This window comes from Mandrillus leucophaeus, unplaced genomic scaffold (assembly GCF_000951045.1).
Source record: "Mandrillus leucophaeus isolate KB7577 unplaced genomic scaffold, Mleu.le_1.0 Scaffold21, whole genome shotgun sequence".
NCBI lineage: Eukaryota > Metazoa > Chordata > Mammalia > Primates > Cercopithecidae > Mandrillus > Mandrillus leucophaeus.
Window position 1 is genome coordinate 2365605 of NW_012102143.1, and position 18124 is coordinate 2383728.

The window sequence follows — 18124 nt, forward strand, 5'->3', positions numbered from 1 at the left end:
AAAAAAAGTATTTTCAATTTGGAAAACCAAGAAGAGCCCACTTCTTCCTCCCTGGTCTTGCTGTCTTCATGTCCTCTCTAGATAACATGCTCAGGGGCCTCTTACTTTTGGCCATGGCTTACACACTCACCCTGTGTGTAATTTAAAAATGACCCCTTTCTCCACTCCTCCTGATTGCCATATCTTTCACAATGTGACTTTGCAATTCTTCTCATGAAAAGGAGGAATCTATTTCTCCAGCCTGTGGGTCCTGGCTGGCCTGTGACCTGCCCTGGCTGACAGAACGTGGCAGGTGACCAGCACTGGTTTCAAGTCTAGGCCTCATATTCCCTTCATATTCCCTCTCACTGTCTCAGAACCCTGCCCAGCTGCCACGAGAACAGCCTGGGCGAGTCCTGCTGCATGATGTCCCCATCATCCTAGTCACTTCAGCCAATAGTGAGCCAATGGCCAACCCTCCAGCTGTCTGAGATGCATGAGTGAGACTCTAGTTGTGCTTGGCTGGACAAAGCACAGATCCACAGACTCGTGCAGGTGACTCATACACTTGTCAACGATAATAATCGGTTGTTTTCAGTCATTAAATTTTGAGGTGGTTTGTTACACAGCAATTGCTGACACATTCACTTCTGGCTCTAAATGTTTCACTTCTCATATGTTGAGTCCGAAGACCTTCAGAGGACAGAGATGTGTTCCACCTACCCTATATCCACTGCAGTATGGAAAGTCATGCTTAGCTGCACACAGTACGCATGCAGTCTGGGCCCGTGGAATGGACTTGGCAACCACCTAACCTGAGTGATCTTTCAAAGGGAAAAGAAGGCTCAGTGGGGAGTGGAAGGAGGTAGTGCATAGGGGCACTCCTGTGAAAGAAGGGGCATGGGATAGCTGCTCATGTCTATTTCATGTTGATCAATGTATCTCCAAGTGCAGAACTAGGAACAATGCAGAAATTTTATAGGGAAGAAACGTTGAGTGTGATAAGAAAGCTCATTTTCTAACCATCTGAATTCCATGAAGTAGAAAGAGACTGGTCCTGAGAGTAATGAGCTCCCTTGTATTAGAGGTGTCCGAGCACAGGCTGAGGAAACCCCATTTGGCTGGATGGGCAAACTTGGAGTGGGAATTCCACATAAGCAGCCTTGGCCCTAGATGTCTCTGAGTTTTGTTCCTGTTGTCTTGCAGTGCCTAGAAAGGTTTCCCAAAGGACAATATTTCATTGTTCTACCTATGATCTGGATCATCTCTCCCAGCTACAAATGACAGGGAAATCCTTTGGGCTCCACTTTTGGTTTGGGAAATCAGGGTGCCTCCTATCCCACTTGTCTTTGATGTTCTTTATCTTGTAAGTATTGTGATAGTGGGAATCCACTTCTTCTCTTGCAGTCATCCAGTCCCTGGGAAGGAGGAATACTTTCCCCAGGGCCTCTCAGTCTGCCCCTCCTCTCTTCTGCAACTGTCCTGACCACACCTCCCCAACCAGGGCTCTCATGACTGTGTTCCCCTGGGACTTGGTTGTAAGCCATCCCCACTTCTACCATCTCCCTTTCCCAAACAGGCCCCTGTACTTCACCACACACATGTGAGTAACAGATATGCTGATTGGTGGCGTGATGTAGAGTTTTCACCCCAGAGTCCTGTGCACTCTTCAAAGCCCTGGGTTGATAGAGACTCAGGGAGGCAGTTGGATCTCAAAGTTCCAAGGGTCTGGGATCTAACGGTGATAGTTCTAGTGAAACCCTCCCACCCTGCCAGGAGGCCCATTCCTATAAGAAACATGACTGAAGAGCCCAACTGTCTCACTTTGACAACCAATTCTTCCATTTGCATTTCCATTGATGTGTATTGGGCAAAGAGCGGAGCTTTTTCTTGTGGTTAGTTTCTGTTTAATCCAGAAGAGGACCCTAAGGAAAGGTCAGTATTTAGGTCCCAGAGTAGCTCTTTAAAATCCTTTAAAGGAAAAGGGAGTATGGGATAGTAAAGGGCCGTGGAATGGATCTTTGAGGATCAAGGAACTTGGGACAGGAGGAGAAATGATCTGAGAGTCTTTATTCCACCATCTTGACATCTATGTTGGTGTTTCTCAATTTTTAAGAAGCTGTGGATATTGAGAAAACCCCTTAAAGGAGTTACAAGAGATGCTGATATGGATTTCTCATTAGCCATTAATTATCAGTGTCTAGAAGAGAGGGAGAGAAGGCTCTATTAAACCAAGGATATTATCTATTGCTGTGTAACAAATTATCATAAACTCAGTGGCTTAAAAGAACATCCCTTTGATTATCTTATGGTTTCATGGGCCAGGAGTCTGGGCATGGCTTTCCTTGGTCTTTTGTTTAGGGTCTCAGAGCCTGCAATCCTTTCCGGAGTTCAGCTTCCTCTTCCAAGCTCATGTGCTTATTGAAGAATTCAGTTTCTTATGGTTGTAGGACTGAGTCCCTCAGTTCCTTGCTATGTGGCCCTCACCACAGGCAGTTTGCATCATGGCTGTTTACTTTTGAAGGCCAGTAGAATGTTTCTTTTCAATCTGCTAAGAGGGACTCTCATGCGGCATAATGTGATCATGGGAATGACATCCCACCATCTTTGCCATATGATGTAATCCACTCGAGAGAGGGTCACCCATCACCTTGGCCATATTCTATTGGTTAGAAGGCAGTCACAGGTTACACCCACATACCCTCAAGGGGATGGCTTTATTGAAGGGTATGGGTCATTAGGGTCATCCTAGGGTATGTTGTCACACCTTGTACTTTACAAATTCTGTTGATCTCAAAAGAGCTTGAGGAAGAGATGACGGAAGCCATTACAGAAGCAGCAGTAGACTCGAGTGAGGAGGTGTCAGAGGAAAGAGACGACCTGGGGACTTTTGAATCAGATGACAGTGGTAAGAATGTCACCCACATCTCTGCTTTCCTGCCCCATTTCAGACACAAACTCTTTAGGTCTCCCTAGGCCTAGGTCTCCCTTTCTCCATCTGCACAGTGGACATCACTCCACACATGAAGCTGGAGCTGCGCAGGTGGAGGCAAGGCCAGGGACACAAGGGCATCTCCTGTCATGGTCATTTCCACACTGCACCTGGGTGGCCTTTGTTTTCATAGGTACCTTTCAACAAGTTGTGAACCTCCTGGACATCATTGACAGTGAATCGGCAAAGACGGACACGACAGGGGCAGGCCTTGACATGCGGAAGACCCTGGCCTCGGTGATAATCACGGAAAAGGCTACCACTGAGCCTTCTGTGGTGATAAACACTCTCATCCGCTGCCTGCAGGTGTCAGAGGTAGGGCACCTTACCCACTGGGCTCAGCCACCTTTAGCTGTGTGTGCATCCATCCACCACCCAACACATAGTTAGTGACTCTCAGAGATGTGGTGCATGGTACTAGGATACAGAGATGGGCAAGACTGTGAGGTGCTTACTCCCTGAGGACCAACTGGGACCTGGGATGTTCATAAGTTTTAAAAGTTCCCTTGTATTCTGACACAGTGGGTTTGGGAGCCATTGTTCTAGAGCACATGAGCTGAGTTGCAAAGATGTTGAGCCAGTGGGCATGGGAGAGTAAAGATACACCAGACACAGGGTGCAGGGATGTTTGCCTAGTGGGGAGATGCTTAGCTGGGTTAGGGGGCTGGGGTAGAGGACGTTGGAGGGAGTGATACAAAGTGCAACCAGAGGCCAAGGTGGATTTGTACAGACAAGGTTTGCATCACCTTGTACCAGACAAGGTTTTGGACTAGACAGGGTTTTGACCAGAGCTGATCCAAACCTTGCTGGGCCCCACCCCCAGAGTTTCCGATTCAGTATGTCTGGGGTGGAGCCTGAACTTCTAACAAGTTCCCAGGTGATGCTGAGGCTGATCTGGAGAGCATACTTTGAGAACTGTTGGATTTTAGACTACCCTTTTATCTTGGAGTGGGTAGCAAAGGGGTGGTATGAGCAGAGGAGCTTATTTATAAAAAGCTTTATTATTTTTGTTGGATTTGGATTTGCATTTGCATTTTCTCCCTTTTATTTTTAGTTGACTCATAATAATTGTACATATTTATAGAATACAAAGTGATATTTCAGAACATGTATACAATGTGTAGTGACCGAATCAGGGTAATTAGTATATCCATCACTGCAAACATTTATCATTTCTTTGTGCTGCAAGCATTCAAAACGGTTTCTTCTAGTTTTTTGAAAATATACAATCAATCATTGTTAATTATATTCATAACCTAAAGTGCTATAGAACACGAGAACTTATTCCTTCTCTCCAGCTGTAATTTTGTATCTTTTAATCAACTTCTCCCTATCCTCCCCGATCCTACCTTTCCCATACCCTAATACCGAAATTCTACTCTTGACTTCTATGAGCTCACCATTTTTATAGCTCCCATATATGAGTGAGAACATGGGGTATTTATCTATCTGTGCCTGACTTATTTCACTTGACATAATGTCCTCCAGTTTCATTCATGTTACTGTGAATGACAGGGTTTCATTCTTTTTTATGGTTGAATAATAGTCCATTGTCTGTATATGCCACATTTTATTTATCCCTTCATCCATTGATGGGCACTTAGGTTGATTCCATATCTTGGTTATTGTGGATAGTATTGCAATAAACATGAAAATGCAACTATCTTTGCGATATATTATTGTGAGGTATGCTCTTTCTATACCCAGCTTGTTGAGTTTTTTTTAAAAAATCATAAAGGGTTGTTGAATTTATCAAATACTTTTTCAGCATATATTGAAATGATCATATGATTGTTGTTCTTGGCTCTGTTAATGTGATGTATCACATTTATTGAATTGCGTGTATTGGACCATCCTTACATCCTTGGGATGAATCCCACTTGATCATGGTGAATGATCTTTTAATTGTGTTGTTGAATTCAGTTTGCTAATGTTCTGTTGAGGATTTCTACATCTATGCTCATCACAGATATTGGCCTGTAGTTTTCTTTTCTTGTTGTATTCTTGTCTGGTTTTTGTATCAGGGTAATGCTGGCCTTGTAGTATGAGTTTGGAAGTATTCCCTCCTTATCAATATTTTTTTTGAATGGTTTGAGTAGCATTAGTATTTGTTTTTATTTAATGTGTGGTAGAATTCAGCAGTGAATCCATCCAGTCTTGAGCTTTTCTTTGATGAGAAACTATTCCTGTCTCAATCTCATTATTCAATATTGGTTCATTGGAGTTTTCTATTTCCTCATTGTTCAATCTTGGTAGGCTGTATGTGTCCAGGAATTTGTTTCCTACAGGTTTTCAAATTTGTTGACATGTAGTTGTTCATAACTCTAATAATTCTTTGTATTTCTTTTATTTATTTATTTTGGTGACAGAGTCTCATGCTGTTGCCCAGGCTGGAGTGAAGTGGTACAGTCTCAGCTCACTGCAACCTCTGCCTTCCAGGTTCAAGCAATTCTCCTGCCTCAGCCTCCCAAGTAGCTGGGATTACAGGCACGCACTACCATGCCCAGCTAATTTTTGTATTTTTGGTAGAGGCAGGATTTTGCTATGTTAACCAGGCTGGTCTCAAACTCCTGACCTCAAGTGATCTGCCCACTTCAGCCTCCCAAATTTCCGAAATTACAGATGTGAGTGCTGAGATTACAGACATGAGCCAGTGTGCCCAGCCAGTTATTTGTATTTCTGCCAGTCTCAGTTATGTCTCCTTTCATTTCTGATTTTACTTATTTGGGTCTTCACTCTTTTTTTTTTTTTTTTACTCTAGCTAAATGTTTATCAATTTTGTTTATTTTTTCAAAAACTCAACTTTTCTTTTGTTCCTCTGTATTGTTTTATTAGTCTTGATTTTGTTTATTTCTGCACTGATCTCTTGTCCTTCTTCAAATTTTGGGTTTGGTATATTCTTGCTTTTTTAGTTCCTTAATGTGTATCATTAGGTTGCTTATTTGAATTCTTTCTACTTTTTTGATATTGGCTTTTATTGCCATAAACTTCCCTGTTAGTACTGCTTTTGCTGTATCCAATAGATTTTTGTATGTTAGATTTCTGTTTCCATTCGTTTCAAGAAAATTTTAAATTTCCTTCTTAATTTCTTTATTGACCCAATGGTCATCCAGCAATATATTGCATAATGTCTATGTGTTTGTGTATTTTTCAAAGTTTGTTTGTGGTTGATTTCTAGTTTTATTCCATTGTGGTCGGAAAAAGTAATATGATTTATACTTTGATGAATTTGTTGAGACTTGTTTTGTGGCCCAAGATATGGTATATTCTGGAGAATATTCCATGTGCTGATGAGAAGAATGTGCATTCTGCAGCCACTGGATGAAGTGTTCTGTAAATGTCATTTAAGCCTGTTTGATCTAGTGTGTATTTTAACTGTGATGTTTCTTCATTGATTTTCTGTCTGAATAATCAGTCCATTACTGAGAATGTGGTGTTTAAGTCCCCTACCATTATTGTATTGCAGTATATCTCTCCCTTTATATGTATTAATGTTTGATTTATATACTTTGAAGCTCCTATGTTGGGTGCATAGATATTTATAGTTATTATATCCTCTTGCTGAATTGACCCCTTTATCATTATATAGTGACCTTCTTTGTCTCTTTTATAGTCTTTGATTTATAGTCTAGTTTATTTGATGTAAGTATTGTTACTTCTGCTCTTTTTTGGTTTCCAGTTGTACGGAATATCTTTTTCCATCTTTTGTTGGCATGTAGTTGTTCATAACTCTAATAACTCTAATAATTCTTTGTATTTCTTTTATTTATTTATTTTGGTGACAGAGTCTCATGCTGTTGCCCAGGCTGGAGTGAAGTGGTGCAATCTCAGGTCACTGCAACCTTCATTTTCAGTCTGTGTGTCTTTATAGGTGAAGTGGGTTTCTTGCAGGCAGTGTATAGTTGGGTCTTTGTTTCTTTATCTGTTCAGCCACTCTTTGTCTTATACTTGGAGAGTTGAATTCATTTACATTCAGTGTTATTATTGATAAGTAAAGACTTGTTACTGCTATTATGTTGTTTGCTTTCTGGTTGTTTTGTAATTCCTCTCTTCCTTTCTTTCATACTGTTTTTCTTTGTGGTTCAGGAATTGTTTTTCTGGTAGTATGTTTTAGATCATTGATTTTTATTTTTAGTGAGTATATTATAGGATTTTGCATTGTGGTTAGCACAAGGGTTGCTAAAAATATCTTATACATATAACAAGTTATTTTAAAGAGATGACAATTTATCTTAGATCACAAAGCAAAATAGGAACAAGAAAAAATTTAGAAGCTTGCATTTAATAACTCCATTGCTTCCACATTTGACTTCATATCAACTCAATTTACATCTTTTTATATTGCCTCTCTTCATCTCTTCACAAGTTGCTACAGGTATTACTATTTTCAATTATTGTTTCTATTGAAACAATCATATTGTTTTCAATACATTTCTAGAGTTACAAGTGGATTACCCACAATTATGGTATTAGAGTATTCTGAGTTTGCCCATGTACTTAATTTTACCAGTGATTTTGCACCTTCAAAGATTATCTTTTTTCACATTCGTGTTTTCTTCCTTCGGACTGAAAAACTCCTGGCATTTCTGGTGGTGATAAATTCTCTCAAATTTTGTTCGTCTTGGAAATACTTTATTTCTCCTTCATATTTTAAGGATAGCTTTGCTGGATGCAGCATTTTTGGAAGGCAGGGTTTTTTACTTTAATATTTTGAAAATGTCATCTTACTCCCTCTTGGCCTGTATGGTTTCCATTGAGAAGTCTGTTGTCAGAAGAATTGGAGTTCCTTTTTATGTTATCTGTTTCTTTTCTCTTGCCACTTTTAGAATCCTCTTTTTGTCCTGTCAAACTCTTTGAGAGTTTGATTATAGTATGCCTTGGAGAAATCTTATTTGGGCTGAATCTTTTTGTTGTTCTCTGACATTCCTATACTTGAATATTAATCTCTTTCTCATGTTTTGGACAGTTTTCCATTATTATTGCTTTGAATAAGCTTTCTACCTCCTGTTCAACTCCCTCTGGAACACCAGTCATTCTTGAATTTGATCGTTTGAGGTACTTTTCTATATCTTGTAAGTAATCTTCATTCTTTTATATTTTTTAAATTGTTTCTCCTCTGTGTATTTTCAAATAGCCTGTCTTTGAACTCACTGATTCTTACCTCTACTTGATTCATTCTACTATTGACAGCCTTTAATGATGTTTTCAATGTAGTACATTTATTTCTCAGTTTTAAGACTTCTATTTGAGTTTTAAAAATTATTTCAATCTCCTTGTTACATTTCCCTGATAAATTTCTGAACTGATTTTTTTTTTTTTTGTATGATATGGGAGATCACTGAATTTTCTTAAAACTTCTATTTTGAATTCTTGGTCAGAGAGTTCGCAAATGACCATCTCATTAGGGTCAGTCATGGTTTTTTGCTTTGTCCATTTTGGAAGGTCATGATTCCCTATTTGCTATTGTTTCTTGTGGATGTATGTCTGTGTCTTTGATTTGAAGGATTATTTATTTATTTGCATTCTCTGTCTGGCTTGTTCTGATTTTAATTGGATATATTTGTTTAGAGATTCTCTGTAATTTACCTGTTGACTTTTTTTTCTTTCCCTGCCAGGTCATTGCCTCCTTTATGGCACCAGATGGCTTCATAAGCCCAGGCTTCCTTTGGTTCCCATAAACAATCAGAATGCCACCTGTCCCAAAATGAATGAGGTCCTAAGGAGGATATCTCAGTGGTGTTGGAAGGCTGGCTAGGGGTTCATGCCAAGGGAACCTGTGGAATGAACCTCATACAGCACGGTGCTGCTGAAGAGCCACTCTTACTTGGTATCTCCTTTGGCTGAGTTACAGAGCATAGTTTCAAGGGATGCTGATGATAGTCCCACCTCCTCTCTTTGTCTTTGGCTGTCCTCAGGGGTATTTCTCCTTTCAGGCATTCCTGATACTTCTCATAGGTTGAGACAGGAACAGGTCTCCTGCCAGGAAAGCCAAGATTTTCAGGAAACTGGTTGTCCACTTTGATCTTTATCTGACTTTTTCCAGTATAGAAACCATAAGTCAGGGAAATTTTGCATGGGCTTCATGCCGGGCAAATTGGGAGGAGGGGCATCATGGATATAGAAGTCCCATTCTCTTACAGTTTGCTCAGAGGTTTTCCCCTTCTCTGTGGCCCCAGTAACTGCCTCATTCTCCATTTTGAGTTTTAGAAATTGCTGATGATAATCTTGTTGCTGTACATTTGTTTTTGGTTTTTTATGTGTGTGTGGCGGGGGGCGTTGGAGTGGGGAGTGGGGAGTGAAGCCAGTTTTTTTCTGTGCCACCGTTTTGGAACTGGAAGTCCCCGATTCTTATTATTTCTTCTGCTAGTTTTGGACTTGGTTTGTTCTTGTTTTTCTAGTTCCTTGATGTGTATCGTTAGGTTGTTTAATTGAAATCTTTCTACTTTTTTAATATTGGCATTTATTGCTATACTCTTCCATCTTAGTAGTGTTTTTGCTGCATCTCATAGGTTTTGGCATGTTGTATTTTTATTTTCATTAGTTTCAAGAAAATTTTAAGTTTCCTTCTTAATTTATTCATTGGTTGCTCAGGAACATGTTTAATTTTCAAGTATTTCTACAGTTTCCAAAGTTCCTCTTGTTATTGATTTCTAGTTTTATTCCATTGTGGTCTGAGAAGAAGCTTGTTATGATTTCATTTAAAATTTTTTGTTGAGATTTTATTTTGTGATGTAACATACAGTCCATTCTGGAGAATGTTCTGTGTGCTAAGAAGAAGAATGTATATTCTGCAGCTGTTGAATGAAATCTTCTGTAAAAGTGTCTGTTACATCCATTTGGTCTTTAGTGCAGTTTAAGTGTGATGTTTCTGTTTTGAGTTTCTGTCTGGATAATTTGTTTAATATTGAAAGTGGGGTGTTGAAGTTCTAAAATATTGTAGTCTCTCTCTTTAGCTCTAATAATATTTGCTTTATATATCTGGGTACACTGGTGTTCGGTGCATATGTATTTAAAATTGTTATATCCTCTTGCTGAATTGACCCTTTTATGATTATATACTGACCATCTTTGTCTCCTTTTATGTTTTTTGACTTAAGAGCTATTTTGTCTGATAGAAGCAATAGAAGCATAGCCAATCCTACATGCTTTTGGTTTTCATTTGCATGGAATACCATTTTCCTTCCCTTTACTTTCAGACGAGATGGATCTTTACAGGCAAAGAGTTTTGTGTAGGAAGCATATAGTTGGGCCTTGTTTTTTTGTTGTTGTTGTTTTCATCAATTCAGTCATTTTATATCCTTTAACTGGGGCATTTAAACCCTTTACATTCAAGATTGTTTTTGGTATATGAGGACTTACTGCTGTCATTTTGTTAACTATTTTCTGATTGTTTTGTTAACCTTTGTTTCTTTCTTTCTCTCTTACTTATTTTTGTGGTTTGGTGGTTTTCTGTAGTAATAATGTTTGCTTCTTTCCTCCTTCTCATTTGTATCATTTATCTTTGTCATCTACTCTACATGAGACAATGAGATTTATATTTTTGTGTGTTTTCCTGATGATAGATATCATTATTTGACTTCCAGACGTACAACGCTATTAGATATTTCTTGTAGGATCAGTCTAATGGTGATAAATCCCTCAGTTTTTGCTTGCCTTGGAATGACTTTACTTCCCTTACATGTCTTAAAAATTGCTTTGCTGGGTATAGTATTCTCACCTAACCTTGCCTTTCAGTACTTTGAAGATATCCCATTCTCTCCTGGTCTATAAGGTTTCTGTGGAGAAATGTGCTGCTAGTCAGCTTTGATGTCACTTTATGCTTTTCTCCTGCTGTTTTTAGAATTATCTTTGTCTTTGACTTTTGACAGTTTAACTATAACGTTCCTCAAAGAAGACCTATTAGGGTTGAATCTGTTTGAAAATATTTGAGCTTCCTGTGTTTGGGTGTCTATATGGTTCCCATGACTTGGGAAGTTTTTAACTTTCCTTATTATTTTATTAAATCAATTTTCTATGCCTTCTCCCATCTCTTGTCTTTCTGGGGCTCCTAAAATTGGATATGTGTTTGCTTAATGGTGTCCCATGTATCATGTGGACTTTATTTATTCTTTTCAAAGGATCTTTCTTCAAGTTCAGAAATTCTTTTTTACTGCTTGATCCAGTGTAAAAGCTCTTGATTGTATTTTTAATTTTTTATTGAATTCTCCATTCCAAGATTTCTTTTTTTATATCTATGTGTTGAAATTCTTATTCAGATCATGAATTTTTTTCAATTTATTTATTTGTATTGCCTATCTGTGTTTTCTTGTATCTCACTGAGTTTGTGTAAGATCAGTATTTTAGATTTCTTTTCAGGCATTACATAAATTTTTATTTTTCTGGTAGTCTGTTAACTGGAGAATTGTTGAATTCCTTTGAAAGCATTATGTTTTCTTGCTTTTTCATTTTTCTTATGTCCCTATGTTAATAACTATTACACATTTGGTATAATAGTTGCTTTTTCCCATTTTATGGAATAGCTGTCATAGAAAAAGACTTTTTCCTGTAGACATACCTACAATGTTGGTTGGATAGGCTGCTTTGGCCTTGGTTCTGGGTGTGTGAAGAGATGTAGTCCTTGTACAATTTCTTCAGCTGTCATTAACATCAGCAGTGTCTGTGAGTTGCAGCAGTTATTTGTGCAGGCTGAGAGTGGTTTTGCTGGGGACAGGGATGCCAGGTGAATCAGTCCTTAGGCCCCTTGGGGACACATGCAAACACACAGTGGCTCTGATGCTAGAGGAGATGGGTTCACAGACAGTGGTGGCCGTGGGCCTGCGCAGGCTGTTCTTCAGGTCCCTGGGTGGTATGCATGAATATGTGTGGTATGCATGAATATGTGTGGTATGCAGGCTGGTTCTTGGGCCCCTGGGTGGCCCAACTGGTTGCCAGTGGTGGTGGTGGTGGTAGGTTCTGGGCAGGCAAGTCCTTAGACCCTGTCACTTTTGGGGCAGGATCACTACCAGTGGCAGCAGCCCTGGGCAGGTGTCTCTCAGGTTCTGGGGAATGTGTGCTTTGGCTCTCTCTGGGGGCAGCTTTTCTGATATACCACACTGCCTGTTCCCCAGGGTGTAGGATGCTGCATGGGCTTGGGTGCTGATAATGTAGCTGCCTGGCTGGGTCCAGGTGGCACCATGAGGCTGCAGCCCTTTGGGTGGGTGTGGGAGGATGTCAGTGGGGCTTCAGAGATGTGGAAACACAGGGACTACTTCTGACCCCAGGGCAGAAGTAGTCAGTTGGTGGCTTCACTCTTAAAATGATGCTGTGCTACAGCAGCCTGGGTCCTGGGGTAGGGTAGGGGGTAAGGTTGGGAAGAACCCAGTGTGTATTCCCACTTTGAGGGAGTCTGTCAGTGTGGACTCCAGCCAGCTCCCTATATAGGGTCTGTGAGGGCTGAGGGGCTCTTCTGAGTCTGGCTTACAGGTGTCTGTGTTTGGAATGTGGACTACTAGAGATCTCCCACTTATCTTTTCCTGCAAGGTGAGTCCCTCTTGGCCCTGAGCTAATCCCTGATGGCTACTGCATTCTCTTCTTTATGCTGCCATCTTGAATTTCTGTGCTTCAGAGGGTCTTTGTTACTTCCTTGCTGAAGTCAAGTGTTCTCCTCCACATGCTCTGTTAGATGTGTGGTCATTGACTTGTTATTTTGGTCCTTCTTTAGATATAGACAGGTATATGGCAGCCATGAGGAAGGTCTGCAGGAGCTGGGAAGCACAAGCAAGGGAGTGTCAAAATAGGCTGTGATGTGGCTTGGATGTGTGTCCCCTCCAAATATGACGTTGAAATGTGACCTCAGAGTTGGAGGTGGGGCCTGGAGGGAGGTGTTCGGGTCATGGGGGAAGATCCATCATGAATGTCTTGTTGCCCTCCCTGTGGTAATGAGTTCACGTGACAGCTGGCTGTTTAAAGGAGCCTGGCTCCCCCTCTGGCTCACTTTCTCCCTCACCACATGATGCACTGGCTCCCCTTTTGCCTTCCACCCCTTTTGTCTTCCACCCCTTTTGCCTTCCACCCCTTTTGTCTTCCACCCCACCATGGGTAAAAGCTTCCTAGGCCTCACCAGAAGCAGATGCCAGCAACATGTTTGCTGTATGGTCTGCAGAACCATAAACCAAAATAAACCACTTTTCTTTATAAATTATCCAGCCTCAGGTATTCCTTTATAGCAATGCAAAAACAGACTGACACGGGCTTTTAAAAAATGTAGGCCAGGCGCAGTGGCTCAAGCCACTTTGGGAGGCCGAGGTGGGCGGATCATGAGGTTAGGATTTAAGACCAGCCTGACCAACATGGTGAAACCCCACCTCTACTAAAAATACAAAAATTAGCCGGACATGGTGGCACATGCCTGTAATCCCAGTTACTTGGGAGGCTGAGGCAGAATTACTTGAACCCGGGAGGTGGAGGTTGCACTGAGCTGAGATCGTGCCACTGCACTCCAGCCTGGGTGACAGAGTGAGACTCTGTCTCAAAAAAACAAAACAAAAAAAATGTAGGCTTTATTTTTATTCAGCTGAGGCAAGACCAACAGCTCAGGAGATGCTTGCTCTTGAAAGGACAGCTTATTAGCTGGACATGGTGGCTCATGCCAGGAGTTCAAGACCAGCGTGGGTAACATAGCAGGACCACATCTCTAAAAAAATTAATTAATTGGCATGGTGGCACCTGTCTGTAGTCCCAGCTACTTGGCAGGCTGAGATGGGAGCATTGTTTGAGCCCAGAATTGTTTGAGTCAAGGCTGCAGTGAGCCATTTTGTACCACTGTACTCTAGCCTGGGTGATAGAGCAAGACATTTTCTATTAAAAAAAAAAAAAAAGATAAAAGACAGTTTGTTGCGTTCCAAAGAGAAGGGGCCCTCCACACCATGCAGGGTCACACAGGGGGAAGCACTAGGGTCTGTGAGGAGGCAGAAGGAGTCAGGGGAAATTATAGGCAACAGGCTTTATTGTGGTTTCTGTGGAAAGAAACTGGTGAGGTAGGGTAAGAAGGCTTAGAATTAGCTGGTTTGAATATTCTCAGTGGACTCTGGGGCAAAATAGCTGCTCCCAGTTGTCTGATACCTGCGCTGTGTGATTAGGGCAGGTGGATAGTGGCCCAGAGTATAAGAGCCCAATAAAGCAGGTGATTGGGAGAGGGGCTCTGTGTTGATTGCTATACTTGTCTGTTCAGGATGCCCTAATGGAGTACTATAGTCTGAGTGGCTTAGAAAACAGAAATTTATTTTTTCACAATTCTGGAAGCTGGAAGTCCCTGATTAAGGTGTGATGTGGTTTGGCTGTGTCCCCGCCCAAATCTCACCTTGAATTAAAGCTCCCATAATTCCCACATGTTGTGGGAGGGAACCGGAGGGAGATAGTTGAATCATGGAATGGTTTCCCTCATACCGTTCTCATAGTAGTGAATAAGTCTCACGAAATCTGATGGTCTTTAAAGAGTTTCCCCTTTCTCTTGGCTCTCATTCTCTCTTGCCTGCCGCCATGTAAAATGTGACTGTGTTCCCCCTTTGTCTCCTACCATGACTGTGAGGCCTCCCAGCCATGTGGAACTGTGAGTCCATCAGATCTCTTTTTCTTTATAAATTACCCAGTCTTGGGTATGTTTAAATTAGCAACATGAGAAGAGACTAATACAAGGTGTCAGCAAATCTGGTTTCTGTAAAGCCTTGTTTCCTTGCTGGCTTTCTTGTGTGACTGCCCTCTCATTATGTCCTCACGTGGCTCTCCTGTGCATGAGACAGAGACGGAAAAAGCTCTCTTGTGTCTTCTGCTCCTTTTATAAGGGCACCAATCCCATGAGATTAGGGTCCCACCCTTGTGACTTCATTTAACCCTAATTACCTTTCAAAGGGCTCATCTCCAAATACTATCCCATTGGGGGTTAGGGCTTCAACAAAGGAATTTTTAGGGTACGTGATTCAATCTGTAACAGTTGTTTTGCATTTAAAAAGCATGCTGATTGCTTTACTCTCTCTAGGAATTGGTTAGCTCCAGGAGGAGCAGTCTCTCTAGGGTCAGCAAGGACCCAGATGTCAAAGCATCAGGAAATGAAGAAAATAAGAAACCATGATTAACACACACGTCTTAATCAGTCATCAGTGGCAGTAAACAGACAATAAACAAATGGGCACATTTAAAAAATTAACATGCATCAAAGATTTTATTTACTCCTTAACTAGTTAAGGAACCAGTAAGATTTTAAAAGCTGTTCAAATAAGAATTTTACCTGTGCTTTACCAGACAAAATCCATTTGCACTGCCGTGAACAGGAATCATTTTCATTGCTATGGAGGAAACATGTGCATTGTCACCAGTTTTCTAGGATTTAACTTTTTCCCCTACAGAGATGTAAAGTAGCCTTGGCAATCACAGATGCACATTCTACAGGATCCAGTCACTCCACAGCATCTGCCAGACAGAACCAAGCTCAGTTTCGGGAGGCCACTCAGTGACTGCTTTTGTTATTTCCAAGTCTTTGACAATTTTTCTCTTGTGACTATAAATATTCTCCGAAGGTTATTCTTGATCACAAAAAAAGGCTGATCTTCTTATAATTTGCCTGGCTATTTGTATAGGGTGCAGTAAGAGTGTTGATTAAGCATTATAGGCAACAGGCTTTATTGTGGTTTCTATGGAAAGAAACTGGTGAGGTAGGGTAAGAAGGCTTAGAATTAGCTGGTTTGAATATTCTCAGTGGAGAATATTCACAAGGCCACAGGCCTCCTTGAGTGTACTGTGAAAATCTAGACCCTGCATTCTCAATGGGGTGATATTGCCCCCAATAAGTAAAACTAGTTCTTGGGGGACAAAGAAAATTTTACTTTTTCATGTATAAAGCATGGATATGCATACCACACACACACACACACACACACACACACACACACACGGCACTAAAGTCTCATTGGGGTGTGATTAGGAAAAAAGTCTAAATGTCCTTGGGAGTAGTAATAATAATAATAAAGATTGAGAAACACTGGTCTTGAGCCACACAGTACTGAGCAGCTACTAAGGCCACATCATTAATTTCTGGGAGCTGTCATAGGAATTTCTGACTGGAGTTTTACAAATTACTATTTGCTATCCCAAAAGTAGGAAACCAAGACCAAGACTCCCTGTACTGGATTTCACCAGTAGAACTTACACATTTGGGTGAATTCCTCTCTTCTTAAGGTCCCCAAATTTGCTAAGGTTTCTGGACTGTTGGGAGGGAACTCCCTACCACCAGAGGTAGCAGGACATTTTTTCCTGAGGGCTTTGCAGGCAGTGGCCCCACGTAGAAAGTAACCTTCATTCCTTAAGAGTGGCTTGTCATGCCTGATTAAAAAGTATTCTCAAATATGACCCTCCAGGTGTGAGCGGGGATGTGCAATCCAACTGCCCAATCCTGTCCTAAACCAGGTCATTTTCAGTGGTGATAAGGAATTGGAAGAGAGTCAGAGGCAATTTTCCCAGGCCCACAGACTCCCTCAACAGGGCAAAGGCAAGGTGAGCCTGCCTTCTTGGGCTTTCAAGATGGCCAGTGCCCCATGCATAGAGAACCTTGTGTGTTGATCACTTAACCCCTGCCTTGCCAGATATTTACTGAAATCAGGGGCAGGAATACAGATATGCAAGTTGTATTGACAGGGCCAGTGGGATGAGAAGGGCAGGAGAAGGGAAGCAGGAGGATTTAGAAATGGAGGAAGGGGGATCTAATATTTGTGTGTTTAGAGGCTGGTGGTTTGGGTGTAGGGAAGGAGGACAGTGGGAGAGAGAGGTAGTAGACTTGTGCTGGGGACAGGGTGAGGTCCATCCCACCCACCATACTGATTTCCCAGATTTCCACCCGGCGCAAGGTCAACATTTACAACATCCTCCAGGAGATCATCCAGCAGGAGGGGGAGCTGGAGGAGCAGTGTGTGCAGAGGCTGGTGGCCATCGCCTCCAAGGAGATGAGGGAGATCCCAGAGGTAGGACCCCAGGCTCCATTGGTGCCTTCCCTCTGCCAACCCAGGAGCTGGGCCACTGGGGACCTGGCCCAGGATGCCCACAGCCCCATGCAGTTACCTCTCAGAGCAGGGGTAAGGCTGAGCCCAAGGGAGCCAGGAGGGATGGAGAGAGCCTGGGGTAGGAGGGTTTTCCTGGAGGCCCGGCTGGTGGTAGTGCCATATGTCCCTCTCCCATCCCCTGCAGATGGAGGGCTATATGAAGGCAGAGGTGGCCAGCGACACACTGGTGGCTCTGTCCCGAAACCACTTCAGCTTGGTCATGTACGAGCTTCAGCACCACCTCAAGCCCCTCAACCTCACTGACGAATTTGTCATCATCACACTGGCCAAGCTGGCCAACAGCAATGGTAGGGGCTTGAGGGCCCTCAGCCTGGCCCAGTGCGCCCTCCCGGTCTCTGCCTCTCTCTGCCCCTCCCATCTGTCCCTATGTTCACCTCCTCCCCTTCCCTTTCATTTCTCTCTTTTTCCCTCCAAAATTTCTTCGTTTTGTCTCTGCAGTCACTTTGTCTCTTAGCTGTTAAGGTTCCATGTGTTTCTGTCTCTCATCCTTCTTCCCCCTCTCTCCTGTCTCCCCTTCGCCTGCACTGTTCTGTCTTTCCATCTCTGTTTTTTAATTTCCTTCCTTCCTTCCTCCTTCCTTTCCTTTTTTATTGCCTGCCTTACTTACTCCTTCCCCTCCCCATTTCTTTTACCCCTTCCTTCCTTCCTTCCTCCTTTCCTCCCTCCCACCCTTCCTTCCTCCCCTCTTTTCTTTCCTTCCTTCCTTTCCTTTCTTCCTTCCTCCTCCCTTTCCTTTTTTATTGTCTGCCTTACTAACTCTTCCCTTCCCTCTTTCTTTTTCTCCTTACTTCCTTCCTTTCCTCCTTCCCTTCTTCCTCCATCTCTCCCTTCCTCCCTTCCTCCATCCCTCTCTTCCTCCCTTCCTCCATCCCTCTCTTCCTCCCTTCCTCCATCCCTCCCTTCCTCCCTTCCTCCATCTCTTCCTCCCTCCCACCCTTTCTTCCTCCCCTCCTTTCTTCCTCCCCTCCTTTCTTCCTCCCCTCCTTTCTTCCTTCCTTCTTTCCTTCCTTCCTTCCTTCCTCCCTTCCTTCCTTCTTTCCTTCCTTCCTTCCTTCCCTCCTTCCTT

The 18124-nt window shown here is 42.1% G+C and overlaps 1 protein-coding gene across 2 annotated transcripts in view; it reads left to right on the forward strand.

Moving 5' to 3' along the window:
- MROH2A (maestro heat-like repeat family member 2A) overlaps positions 1-18124 on the forward strand; it is a 62480-nt gene that overhangs the window by 1155 nt on the left and 43201 nt on the right. Inside the window, exons 1-5 of one of the 2 annotated variants that reach the window (XM_011980272.1) lie at positions 1763-1914; positions 2780-2887; positions 3105-3286; positions 16828-16959; positions 17183-17345. In XM_011980272.1, the coding sequence (XP_011835662.1) occupies positions 1839-1914; positions 2780-2887; positions 3105-3286; positions 16828-16959; positions 17183-17345 (661 nt within the window). In that variant the 5' untranslated portion in view covers positions 1763-1838. Of the gene's footprint in view, positions 1-1762; positions 1915-2779; positions 2888-3104; positions 3287-16827; positions 16960-17182; positions 17346-18124 lie in introns of those variants that run through there. The other variant, XM_011980273.1, reaches the window with a different exon arrangement.